At 41.6% G+C, this 13,833-nt stretch overlaps 1 protein-coding gene across 12 annotated transcripts in view; it reads left to right on the top strand.

Moving 5' to 3' along the window:
• The first annotated feature begins 8,277 nt into the window (after positions 1–8,277).
• Positions 8,278–13,833, top strand: part of DERA (deoxyribose-phosphate aldolase) — a 358,282-nt gene continuing 352,726 nt past the window's right edge. For all 12 annotated transcript variants that reach the window (XR_013830501.1, XR_013830502.1, XR_013830503.1 and 9 more), the window contains exon 1: positions 8,278–8,366. Coding sequence is in view for 1 of the 12 variants with exons in the window: in XM_079936975.1 (XP_079793101.1) it covers positions 8,336–8,366 (31 nt within the window). In the remaining 11 variants the exon portion in view is untranslated. The remainder of the gene's footprint in view (positions 8,367–13,833) is intronic.

The raw sequence follows: 13,833 nt of genomic DNA, 5'->3' as shown, positions 1-13,833 counted from the left end.
ATTTAGCAAAAAGTTAAAGTATATATTTACGAAAATTGCATTTGTCAAAGTCTCAAGTGTCCTGTGTGTTTCTAACCCAGTGGTCACTTTTCTCATCTTACTAAACCTTCAGCAGCATTCAATAGTTGTCTACTTCCTTGTTTTTGAAATACTTTATTTTTTTCACTTCTCTGCAGCTTCTATCACACTCCTGGTTTTACTTAAATCTTTCTGACTGCTTCTGAATTTGCCAATTCCTCCTTTTCTGCTTCAGGTCTGGTCTATACTTTCTAGCTCTGCTCTCCAAAGGGAAAACTCATTGTGGGATTCAGTGTTTTCTGAAATCTTTCAAATTCATATATCCAGCCTGCTGCCCTGAGCACCAGAGTTTAATGGCATAGTTGATGTTCTACCTTAACCTTTAGTAAGCATCTCAGACTTACCTGTGGAAAACAAATCTTAATTTCTCAACCAAACCTATTTCCCCAACTTGTTACCCATTCTGATAATGGGCACTGCCTAAACTGAAAGACATAAAGTCCTTGAGTCTGTTCTCCTATCCCTATTTTTAGTCTATATGTAAGTCCTGTGGGTTCTCCTGAGTCTGTACTTGCCTCATGTCCACTGTTAACACCCTAGACCAGGCTCCCTCTGTTTCTCACGTAGACGGCTGCAGTGCCTTCCTAACTGTCCCCTCTTGCCCCTACTCCCCCACCCTGCCCTCATCCCATCCATTTTCTACACAGTAGGAAAGGTAATTGCTTTAGGGCTTGAAGAGGCTGAGTGACTGTCCCGTTTAAATCCATAGTGTCTTCCTATTATACCATGTTTTTACTATTTTCTGACTCTTGCTGCCTTTATGACTTTTCATTTTTCCCTTGCTTGTCCTGCTCTAGCCTCAGTGGCTTCATTTCACAAGGCCTTTTCACTTGGCTTGCTATTTCTGCTACTGGAGCCACTCTTAAATATATGCATGGCTGACCCTTTCTTGTGATTCAGGTCTCAAGTCCTGTGACCCTCTTGTCACTTGCTATTTTGCCCTATTTTATTCAGAGTTCTTACCAGTCTGAAATTACCTCGTATATTTTTTGTCTTCACCAATATTGCTTTGCTTAGAAAGGTGGCTGGTACATCATAAGTGCTCAATAGATGTTGAAACAAGTCCCTAAATGAGCACCAGATCTTACCAGACCAGTAAGATTATTTTTCAGTTATGCAGCAGACCATCCTCTCCACTGAAGAGTCAGACGTGGCCGGAACCTACTCAGAGCACTTGCCTCTCCAGTGAACTCATGTACAGCTTTATCGGACTTGAGGTCCAATAACCTAGGAGGACTTCAGCTTGTGTGATACAGTCTCCCCATCTCCACCCTGCTTCCCATTCCATCTTCCTCTGGCACTTCCTCTCTGTCTTAACGTCATGGTAGCTCAAATCCTGCGTAAGTTTTAGTAATTTACCCTACGAATCATTGCGTGTCCATGTCATCTAGAGGTTTCTTCTAAGAAACCAGGGTTGAGCGCAGTCAATTCTCTTGAGAATTTTTCATGTCAGTAAAGTTCAACATATTCGTTTTAATGTCTACAAAATAGTAAAGATGTACCATAATAACTTAAAGGTTACATGTGTTAATAGTTCAAATTCAATGGAATTATTAATTTAGCTGCCTGGTTTTGAGACGAAGGTGGAGGCAAATGGATGTAACTGTTCAGGATGGAGCGACAGAATGGGGAATTGAAAATGCAGACCAAGGGGAAATATTTCTCTTGTAGGAACCTGATGTTTTACACCTGAATATTTTCGGACAAACAGTGATTCTGTTGAGTTACATGTGGGTCTCACACTAGGGGGATTCCTGAAGAAAAAGAATCACTGGAGGAAGAACATTCTCAGATAGGCTTAGCTTTTCTTTGCTTAGCTATAGGAATGCACAGTGTGACAGTGTCACCTAGATCAGTGTGACTTTAAAATCAACAGAGTTCTTGGAGAAACAAATGAGGCATCTAACAAATTTACCTGTGGAAACAAGGCCGGAGTGTGCATCTAAATGATAGCTAATGAGCAGTAACCATCCTTTATAGGTTGAATCACTTTATATAATTAATGAGAGAATGGAACTTGGTCAAGTGGAAGAGAACTGGTGAAAGTTTACAGATGTGTGTAGAAATAGTATTTTTTTAATCTCTCCAATAACCCAGTGGAGATAGGTAGTATCTACATTATACATATGGGAAACTATTTTAGAGGTTAAATGACTTGTCTAATGAGTTTGGCTTCAAAGAAATAGTTGGAACAGTAAGTGTGTGGTCTGTAGGTTATATTGCCTGGGTTTGAACAGATTTGGTGGGGAGGGATCAAATAATTGATGGAATGGGCTTAACTCATACGAAGCACTTAATATTAGCTAGTGTTATGTATTTATCAGTGATTTCCCAACTTTGGGATTTGGTGGAAAAATAGATTAAAAAGGCAGGGGGGGGGGTTAGGTGGGGGTCGATGGCAAGACTGAGTGGTCTGCCTCTAATTTTGCCAAGTGAGGCTATGAAAACATCTACCAGCACAATAGTCATGAAAGAAAGGTCATTTTAAAATCCAAGTTGGTAGTGAAGGGCATAGTGTCAGGACTGTTCTTTAAATTGAATAAAACTTCATAAAAGACTCAGTATAATTCTTATTTTTCTTATTTCACCATGAAGTAGGAACTAGATGTTCTAGAAGTCTCTCTGCAGTTCTGAAATATTTTGACTCTAATATTCATACTCTCCCCTAGTCCTCCCTGTTTCTACACTTTCCCCCATCCGATTTAGAAATACTGTTGACAGTCCATAACCTAAGTGAATTTTTACCTAAGGAACCTGTGAAGGACTGCTCTAAGAAATCATAAAGCCTTCGGTTTTTAAGTAAAAATAAAAGACACAGTCTTCATTTTCACCAAGAACTTCATTGAACAACATATTTACCCTTTTGTTCCACTACCTTCTGCCATTTTTCAGGCAACTTGTAATTCCATCTTCCCAAAACTTTTTATCTTTTTGAGCAAAGAAGTGTTCCATGTGCCTTTTACAGTCTTCCAGGGAATTGGAGTTTTTTTCATTAAGAGAATTTTGTAAAGACCGAAATAAATGGAAATCCAAAGATGCGACATCTGGTGAATACGGCAGATGAATCAGAACTTCTCAGCCAAGCTGTAACAGGTTTTGCCTGATCATCAAAGAAATACGCGGTCTAGCGGGCTTCCCTGGTGACACAGTGGTTGAGAGTCCGCCTGCTGATGCAAGGGATACGGGTTCGTGCCCCGGTCTGGAAAGATCCCACATGCCGCGGAGCGGCTGGGCCCGTGAGCCATAGCCGCTGAGCCTGTGCGTCCGGAGCCTGTGCTCCGCAACGGGAGAGGCCACAAGAGTGAGAGGCCCGCGTACCGCAAAAAACAAACAAACAAACAAAAAAACAGAAACATGTGGTCTTGCATTATCCTGATGGAAGATTACGCGTTTTCTGTTGACTAATTCTGGACGCTTTTTGTCCAGTGCTGCTTTAAGTTGGTCTAACTAGTACTTGTTGGAATTAATCGTTTGGTGGTATTTTATTTCACTTGCCCCACGATCTCTTCCGTTCCACATAATTGTACAGTATCCATTTTCATCGCCTGTCACAATTTGTTTTAAAAATGGAACATTTTCATTACGTTTAAGTAGAGAATCGCATGCAGAAATATGGTCAAGAAGGTTTTTTTTTTTTGCTTAACTTACGTGGAAACTAAACATCAAAGCGATCAACATAACCAAGCTGTTGCAAATGATTTTCAATGCTTGATTTGGATATTTTGAGTATGCCAGCTATCTCCCACGTGGTATAACGTTGATTGTTCTCAGTTAATGTCTCGATTTGATCACTATCAACTTCAACTGGTCTACCCGACTGTGGAGCATAGACCAGGGAGAAATTCACAAACTACTTTTGACACGTTCCATCAGTCACAGCACCTTCTCCACACACTGCACAAACCTTTTTTTGCATTTCAGTTGCATTTTACCTTTCTTGAAATAATAAAGCATATTATGCTGAAAATGTTGCTTTTTTTCTTCCATCTTCAATATTAAAATAGGTATACAAAAATTCACCAATTTTGATGCCTTTTTTTGTTTGTTTGCAGTACGCGGGCCTCTCACCGCTGTGGCCTCTCCCGTTGCGGAGCACAGGCTCTGGACGCGCAGGCCCAGCGGCCATGGCTCACGGGCCCAGCCGCTCCACGGCATGTGGGATCCTCCCGGACCGGTGCACGATCCCGCATCCCGTGCATCGGCAGGCGGACTCTCAACCACTGCGCCACCAGGGAAGCCCCTTGATGTCTTTTTTTAAATGCATGCTGATAGGACAGCTGTCACATACAATCTTAAAAAAACTGTGGGTCTTTTTTTTTTTTTTTTTTTTAATTAATTTTGGCTGCGTTGGGTCTTTGTTGCTGTGCGTGGGCTTTCTCTAGTTGCGGCGAGCAGGGGTTACTCTTCGTTGCAGTGTGCGGGCTCTAGGTGCGCAGGCTTCGGTAGCTGTGGCACGCGGGCTCAGTAGTTGTGGCGCACGGGCTTAGTTGCTCCGCGGCATGTGGGATCTTCCCGGACAAGGGCTCGCACTCATGTCCCCTGCATTGGCAGGCGGATTCTTAACCACTGTGCCACCAGGGAAGTCCCACAAAATTGTTTTGCATGAAGTTAAAGACAACTAAGTGCCACTAGAGCCATCTTACGGAAAAAACTGAATGAACATTTTGGCCAACCCAATAGTTCATGCCCTTTGACCTTTAACTTTTGGATTATTCCTGTCTTCCAGGCCAGGTATGTTCTTGAGGTTTCAAGATAAATATGACATATTCTTAGAGCTTTAATTTTCACTGAAGGAGAAGTGGGGGTGGGAAGATAAGTAGTTTATCCAGTAACTTTTTATTTAAAAACATATCCACAAAAAGGAATGGCATGCAAAATGGGTTAAAAGAATACAATAAAGACAATGTTACTCTTGTCAGAGCCAGTTTGGTCTCTAGCTCCAGATTGCATGCATAGCTTCTCTGCCTCTAGGCTGGTGATTCTTTGCATTTAGCTGGCATAAACATCATCAGAGGGAATCTGTTAAGAATACAGATTCCAAGGTCCTAGAGATTCTTTTTTTTTTTTATAAATTTATTTATTTATTTTTGGCTGTGTTGGGTCTTCGTTTCTGTGCAAGGGCTTTCTCTAGTTGTAGCAAGCGGGGGCCACTCTTTTTCCACTCCTGTTGCGGAGCACAGTCTCCGGACGCGCAGGCTCAGCGGCCATGGCTCACGGACCCAGCCGCTGCGCGGCATGTGGGATCTTCCCAGACCGGGGCACGAACCCGCGTCCCCTGCATCGGCAGGCAGACTCTCAACCACTGCGCCACCAGGGAAGCCCGGGGGCCACTCTTCATCGTGGTGCACGGGCCTCTCACTGTCGCGGCCTCTCTTGTTGCGGAGCACAGGCTCCAGACGCGCAGGCTCAGTAGTTGTGGCTCACGGGCCCAGTTGTTCCGCGGCATGTGGGATCTTCCCAGACCAGGGCTCGAACCCGTATCCCCTGCATTGGCAGGCAGATTCTCAACCACTGCACCACCAGGGAAGCCTGGTCCTAGAGATTCTGATTCAGTAGGGCTGTGGTGAAGCGTAGAATCTGTTTCAGGAAAAAAACTTTTGGGAGATTCCAATGTAGTAGTGGTCCAAAGAGCTAAGAGGCCTTACCTTAAGGATGGATACTTCAGAAGTTTCAGAAAGCAATACATTTAAAAGGGAAGTCCATAAAGTGAAACTTAGCAACATTTCTTCATTAAAAAAACCCTCACTTTTTGCATTCCATCCCTAGTGTCTCTGAATGCTGCCAATTTGACATACGTTCAAACTGTAGAGATTAATTCCAGATTAGTACTGTGCAACAGGCCAGTTTTAGAAAAAATCCTTGAGAAATTCTTGTCAGATATATTGCAAAACTGTTTGCTACAGGAGGCTGTCCTGATTCTGGTTTTCCAACTAAGTTAGGATCTCACAGCTTTTTTTGGTTTCTTTTAATACATTTACATTATCCATGAATGCATAATGCATGGCTTGGAATCTGGCTTAGAGTTGTTATCTGCCTCTAAAAAATAGAATTCCATTTATTGCCTTTGTATCTTTTAGGGATTTCTGGCCTCTCCAGCCAAAGATCACCAGGAATAAATTTGGGTTTACTGACTTGCTGCAGTAAGGGAGAATACTCACCAGGGGAACTGTGAGATGTCTCAGTTAGAGGGTGTCAGAAATGACATAGGATTTGGGCTTGTGTCTGGTGATTTGGGGAAAGTTCAAGGAAGTGGGCCATCGCTCTGCATTGATGTTGGCAGGAAGGGGTGATAATTCCAACAGGGCATTTTAATTCTTATCTAAAATACAAGAAGAATGGGGTGAGGCTAAAACTGACAAGTAAAGAAGTGACAGTCACTTATAACAGCCAGGATTAGGGGGCTGTTTGGTCATTTTTGTGGTTTGGACAACGTTCATTTTTTGTGTTCAGATGTGATTACAAGGTGCCTTGTTTTTTTATCAGGGGCACAATGGCCTTGGCTGATGTTGGTGTTCTGTGAAATTGTTTCACGTTCTACTGGGGAACACGGTGGTCTAGCTGTGAATGCTAGGCCAGCTCGGGGCTTTCAGGGTGAAGACAGAAATAGGTAAAATGCTATTATATAAATGAATGGGATGTAGACACTTTCAAAGTGTTTGGCAATGGCTTTGTGCTGACAAGGCTGAGAGGCAGCTACGTGTGGGGGGAAAAGACTGGGATTACCTTTCCTATGTAGCCTATAATTGCTGTGTGAAGCTGACAGTAACAATCGTAGCTTCCATTTGTTGAGCACCTACTATGTGCCATGAAGTGTGTTGTACTAGATGCTTTACACATGTACAGCACCTTTGCAAGTCAAATCTATTTTGAACATCCCCATTTTACAGGCAGTAACATTCCTGGAACCAGCTAGTCATTAGGTGGAATTGTTGGTGTATTGAGTTGGACCCGTTTGGAGTCTGCTCCATTACATCAGGATGCCTCTGTTCATAACTTTGGTGTCTGTAGGTAGAGCAATGGAGATACAGTATATACTTGGCAGGATTGTTCTGGGATTCGAATGCTATCATCTCTCTGAAAGTACCTAGCATAGTAACTGGCTCATGGTAAACAAGCCATAACTAAGAGAGTTCCTTCTTTCAGCAGAGTGGAGCTGTCTCTGACCCTGAGTACAGAGTTGATTAGTAGCCTGTGTTGAGTGACTCCAGATAACTTTAACCTCCTGCTCACAAAAAAAGCCTGAAAAAATTCTTAGTATCACAGAATGAGAATTTTAGAGCTCCAAGATGTTGTCAAGGGACTTCCCTGGTGGCACAGTGGTTAAGAATCCGCCTGCCAACGCAGGGGACACAGGTTCGAGCCCTGGTCAGGGAAGATCCCACATGTCGTGGAGCAACTAAGCCCGTGCGCCATAACTACTGAGCCTGCGAGCCACAACTACTGAAGCCTGCCCACCTAGTGGCCATGCTCTGCAACAAGAGAAGCCACCGCAATGAGAAGCCCGTGCACCTCAACGAAGAGTAGCCTCCATTTGCCGCAACTAGAGAAAGCCTGCACGCAGCAACGAAGACCCAACACAGCCAAAAATAAATAAATAATTAAAAGAAAAGATGTTGTCAAGGTGCTTTCTTACAGATAAGGAAAATGAAGCTTAGAAGGGCAGTTGATGGCCCAGTGTCACACTTAATCGCTGCCAGAGCAAAGCTGAGACCCCAGTTCTTCCCACTCCTAGGCCCCCTGGTTTTCTAGGCCACAGAGTTGCTTCTCTTCAGGAAGCCAAGCGTAGAAGTCACATGGCACCGGGCCCCAGTTTGCTGGTTGGCCGCCCTTACCAGGCTAAGGGATCACCGCTCCCGTTTCAGGTGTGGGGTCCTCGACCTCTGGTCTCAGGCAGTAATTGGAAGGATCCTCTCCCTTCTTGTTCTGTAATCCTACTGTGAAAAGTCTCCAAATGCTTTTATTCAGTACAGTCAGTAACTTAAGGGTTTCACCACTAGTTCTGGCAGCATGGTTTACGGGAGTTAGTACCCGAGTTCCGCACCTGGTGGAGAAGACCGAGGAATGCGCGCGACGGATTTTCCTGGCAGAGAAAAGGACCCGGGATCCCGCCTCCGCGGCGCGGCCGGGGGCTCCGCCCCCAGAGCGGAGAGGGCGGGGCGTGCGGCGCACGCGCGCGCGCGCGGAAGCAGGAAGGGCAGAGCTAAGGCAGGCGGGCTGGCGGGCGCGCGGGGGCGGGCGGTGCAGTGGCGGCCCTACCATGTCGGCGCACCAGGGAGGCACGGAGCTCGGTAAGGGCCCGCGGTCGCTCTCTCCCCTCTCCGTTGCTCCCGGTCCCCTGTCTCTTCGAACCTCGCGCCGCCCGGTGCCCTGGCCAGGTGTCCCTGGCCGCGTGCTCCCCAGGGCGGGAGGCGTAGGCTTGGGGGCCGCACCTGGGAGACACAGCCCCTGCGCCCGTGGACCCCGCAAACCTTGACTCACAAGCCTTATATTTATAAGCGGAAGGAATAGGAATGGATTAGACTTTTATCTTCCAACTCATTAGCTCACCTGGTTGCGAAGAACAGCAGCAACAAAAAAACCCCAAAGACCCCCAGACAAACCAGATGAAAACCTCCCTTCCACGCTCCTAATAGAATTATCTTGTGCGATTTAATGCCGGGTTTCCATAGGTAGGTGTTAACACAGCCGTATCCCCAGAGTGATCGTGCTGTTGGAAAAGTTGTCTCTGGACTATGTAACTTAATGTAAATTGTATGATTTTTAGAAGTACAGCGACTTTTAAAAGTGCTTGGATTATTTCCTCATTTATTTCATTTCATTGATGTTCTAAAATATTTCTGGCAAGAAAACTTAGTTTTGAGTTCCCAAAATGTGAAAAATTCGCAATTCAAACATAGCAAAACCATGATGGAGCCAAAGGTTAAGGATCTCAGTTTAAGTATTATAGCTTGCATATCGGTATCCTGGATCTTCAGTTTAGCTCTGTGACTTTGGGCAAATAACTTAATCACTCTGTGCTTAAATTTCTTAATCTGTAAAATGGTTATAATAGCACTTACCTCATAAATTGGTTTGGAGATTAAATGAGAGGATGTTAATTGTTTGGCACATTGTGAGTACATAGGAAGTATATAATAGTATTATATATATATAGTAAGTATGTAATAGTTTACTAGGTACTCAATGTACCAAGTAAGTATGTACAGTAATAGTGTTAAAAGGTGAATTCTGGTTTTAGGGGCCAGTTTTGAGAGAATTAGCTATAAATTGTATGTAAGTCATACGGGTACACTTTTTTCTTTAAAAGTGACTCTTCTAACTAGAGTCTAGGCTTCATGAGATGGTCCAGAACTTTTGTCGAATGGTAAGAGCTTGTCTTTATAAAGGCAGGTGATTTCCTCACCGAACTGATTCGCCTTTACTCACTGCCCTTTAGCAGGTTATATTTTAAACTCTAGTTCTATCTTTGGAATGTGGACTTTAGTAATAAAGGAGTTCCCTAGATTGGAAGATCCAGAAAGATGGTGGATGGGGGATAGGGATGGGCTGTGGGTCTTAGTCATCTTGGTATCTTCAGGTTATGGCTGCGTGACTTTGTTCGCCATTTGATGCACTGTTATTTCCCCAAAACTTAGCAGTTTATTTTTCTTTCAAGAAACACAAACCTTTTTCTCTTTCTTTTTCTTATTGAGGTATAGTTGACATAGAACTTTTTTTACTTTATTTGCAAGAATTAGAATCACACCCATTCATTTGTTGAAAAGTAACAGTATAGACAAAAATCAGTTGCTATGTAGAATAATAGTAAATGTGATTTTTATGCAGCTATTTAAATGATCATAGTTTTGTTTTATTCTCTTTGTTTAAATAACATCAGATATATTTCTAGGGTGTTTTTCCTTCACTGGTATTAATCATTAATCCAGACAGAGATTTGGCCTAAAATAAATTATTTGAAATATTTATGTACTAGAAAAAAAATCATTCAGTATTAATTTATGCAGTTTATTAGTTGATGCCTTTTATAGAGTTTTCTAATTAAAAGTCTTTTAAAATAAACACTAACTTTTTTAAAGAAATAAACTTTTATTCCCTTATTACGAAGGAATTCATGTTTATTGTAAAAATTTTAGAAAATACAGTTGGAACAAAACAACTAAAATTATTACTGATAGTCACTAATTTATATTGTAGTGCATGTATATACTTCTTGTTAATAGACTTTTTTTTTTAATAAATAGGTTCATTTGAGACTGAATCTGACCCTCATGATAAAAACTTCAAGGAAAACATTCTTTTATGGATCCATTGGACATGAGAAAGAAAGAACAGACCCTCTAATGTTCATTTTTATGTCAGTGTTTAGCGATCAATCCTATCTGTTTAAGATATTTTCTACTTAAAACATTAATTTCTGATTTTCTCCAACTTATACATAAAGCTAAAAACCTCTTTTTCTTTGGGCAGTGTTTGCCATTAAGTGGGTAGGTGACAGCTGTGTCCTCCTATGGAGAAAGCTTGACCAGTTTGGAATCAGAAGGAAAAAGAACCCTAAATCTGGTCTAGCTCCAGCCTGTGGCTTTGGCCAGGCTACTTGCTTTCTTTGAACAGTAGATCAGCGGTTCTCAGAGTGTGGTTCTGGGACCTACAGCATTAACGTTAGGTGACAGCTCATTAGAAATGCAAATTCTCAGGCCACATTGATCTCTTAATGAGTCAGAAACTCTGAGGGTGGGCCCTGGCATTCTGGTGGTTTTAAAGTGGTTCTGAAATGCACTCAGATTTGAGAACCACTGGCTTAAAGATCTTTAGGGCTCTATGGAGTGCTTCTGGCCCTTTGCATTCTATTAAAATGGACCGATGATGTTCTTTTCTTTATTCTGCTAGACGCCTGTTAAGTTTTGCCTAAAATGTAGGTGCAGCAGGGGCAGTGATCTTTCTTTTCTTCATTGATGTATCCCAGGCAGTTAGGATAGTGTCTGGCACACGGAAAGCCCACAAACATGCCTGCTGAATGCAGGAGTGAATTTAGAACTACTCCTTGCTTGGGAGCACTGGGGTGTCCACCTGGGCCCTTGTGTGTGGACAGGTGCCGTGCAGTCTCTACCTTCTCCCTCTTTTCTGAATAACGTTACAATTCAATTTTGTTACTTCTGTCTTTAAAGAGATCTCAAGAGGCTTACGAAGGATGTTGGCAGTGTGGCTTCCTTTCAAATGTGATTTTCTTTGGAGGCATCTGGAAAATGGGGGTGTTTGTATTAGGTGACTTCTAAGGGTCTCTGCTCTGTATCTGTCTGTATATCTGTAAGGTCTTGTGTTCAGAAAGGAAATTTACAAAGATATCTGAAAAACAGAAAAAAACTGATTGAAAACTGATTTTTAACTGGGACGGGATGGGGACAATTCTAGGAATTTCCTGTGTTGCAGTAAAAAGAGATTGTTTTAGGCATATATCCCCAATTGGAATGATCAGGGACCATGATTACTGAGGAATGTTTTGCTCTGTAGGGGCATTTTTTGTAATCCAAGTCAGAACAAACAGAAGGGGCAGTTTATTTGCTTAAAATACAGATAAACGAGATCAGTTCTGGATTAGTTGCCAAACCAAGAAGGAAGACGGGATTTTGTATTTTACAAAGCACTGTTATTCATCCAAAAAGTAGTTATTGAGTACCCATTGTCAACTGGGTAGTATTACCCTGGGCTCTGGGGAGACAAGATGGACAAGGGTAGTCCCTGTCTTCACAGAGCTAGGTCTGATCCCTAGCTGGGCGTCAAGCCAAAACTACAATTAAAATAAGTGCAAATGTGATATGCAGTTACTTTGCATTTATTTTTGTCTATTTAAGAAATTAGATAGTTGTGCCTAAACTGTACCTTAAATGAGTTGCCATAACAGAGTTCTGGCCGTCTTGGCCTTGTAACTTTTATTTTCCCTTTAAGAACTTAGATGAGAATCAAAATGTAAGTAGCTCATTTCTGCCACTTGTACTAAGGCATAACTTTGGTGTAGAATGCTTCTGATTTTGGTGGTGGTGATTTTTCCACTGCAAAGTTATCTTAGAAAAGTTAAAAAAAATTTTTTTTGACTGGAATCTTAAACTTTAAAGTTAGGCAAAACATGGGTTGCTTCCACAATAATTCTTTATTTAACACTAGACACTATGCCTAGGTGCTGGGTATAATGATGGTGGTTACCATAGAGCTTTAGTTTTGTGCCAGGTACGATACTGAGTGCTTTTTGCATTATCTCATTTAGTCTTCACAACAGCCCTGTGAAGATTTTATTATGATCTCTGTTCTACAGATGTGCAAACTGAGGTATAGAGAGTTTTTTTTTTTTTTTTTTTTTTTTTTGGTATAGAGAGTTTGAAGTAACTTGCCAAAAGCCAGTTAGGCAGAGCTAACGTGGCAGAGCCAGAATTCACACCTAGATGGTTTGGTGCTAACACTACGTGCTTCAGCACTGCAATTGGCCTATTGGTGCTGCCTGGGGCACTCGATCTGTGATGTAAGAGAAGGCAAGTCGATAGCTAGTGAATAATTTTACTGTGACTTTCTTAGCTTTGATTTGCCTGTGTCTGTGTGAAAGATTTTTGTTTTATTACCATAACCTATATCTTTTTTTTTTAACTTTTTATTTTATATTGGAGTATAGCTGGTTAACAATGTTGTGTTAGTTTCAAGTGTACAGCAAAGTGATTCAGTTTTATATATATATATATATATATATATATATATATATATATACACACACATGTATCTATTCTTTTTCAAATTCTTTTTCCATTTAGGTTGTTACATAATATTGAGCAGAGTTCCCTGTGCTATACAGTAGGTCTTGTTGCATAACCCACATCTTAACCATTGCAATTTGTTTGGGGGAAGGTGAAGTTTATCCTGAGGGAGAATGGAAATATCCAAACTTTGGTGGATTATGAGAGTAAGCTTAGATGTAACTGAATAAGTAATTTTCTGGGGTGGCATCTTAAAGCCAGCCTTCCTCTGGGATTTCTTCAGGTAGGTGTGCTGATGTGCCTCAGAGCATCATGGGGTGGGGACCTGGGAGTGAGCTCCAAGCGGTCAGGTTTTTTTTTTTGTCAGTTGGTTTGTTTTCTTTTTCTTGTCTCTCTGTAGTTTTGAAAACCCCAGCTCTCACACTCTAGTCTTTGGGCTTACTTTGGCTTCCTGGGTTTAAAAAGCAATCCTGTCTCTTGATGTGATCTTTAGGTGTAGAAAGAAAACAAAAGAGAGAGAGAGAGAAAGAAAGATAGGAAGATGGAGAAAAATTTTGATAATGATCTTTTGTTGATTTCAGGTAACTTTTTTGTCTTTGTTTTGTGTCTTTTTTGGTTTTTTTTTTTTTTGGATTTCTAATTTTGGGACCTCTTTTTATAGTTTCCTGAGAACTAGAATCTCTTTAGTTATAAACAAGGCAGTTTAAGGAGTCTATAGATTTCAGGTGAGAAACAACGTGAATTACCTTTCCAGAATCCCTTTTGTTGTTTATTTTTTGAGAGACAGAAGGGCATTGAAGATTAGGTAAGAACAGAATTGAAAATTATTAGATTTCTGCAGGGGATTTCCCAAGTGGAGTTAACTGGAGATTTCCTCTTAACTGTAAAATTGATTTGTGCCATATTTTAAATTAGTGTGGATTTTATATCTGAATCCAATGTTTTTTCTCTTTAATACTTAGTATATGTATATTTCTTTAGGTTTACTGTGATACTTTTGCAAACATTACCTCTTTTA

Source organism: Stenella coeruleoalba, assembly GCF_951394435.1.
Source record: "Stenella coeruleoalba genome assembly, chromosome: 11".
Taxonomy (NCBI): Eukaryota; Metazoa; Chordata; class Mammalia; order Artiodactyla; family Delphinidae; genus Stenella; species Stenella coeruleoalba.
This window is presented reverse-complemented; position numbering and strand designations above follow the sequence as displayed.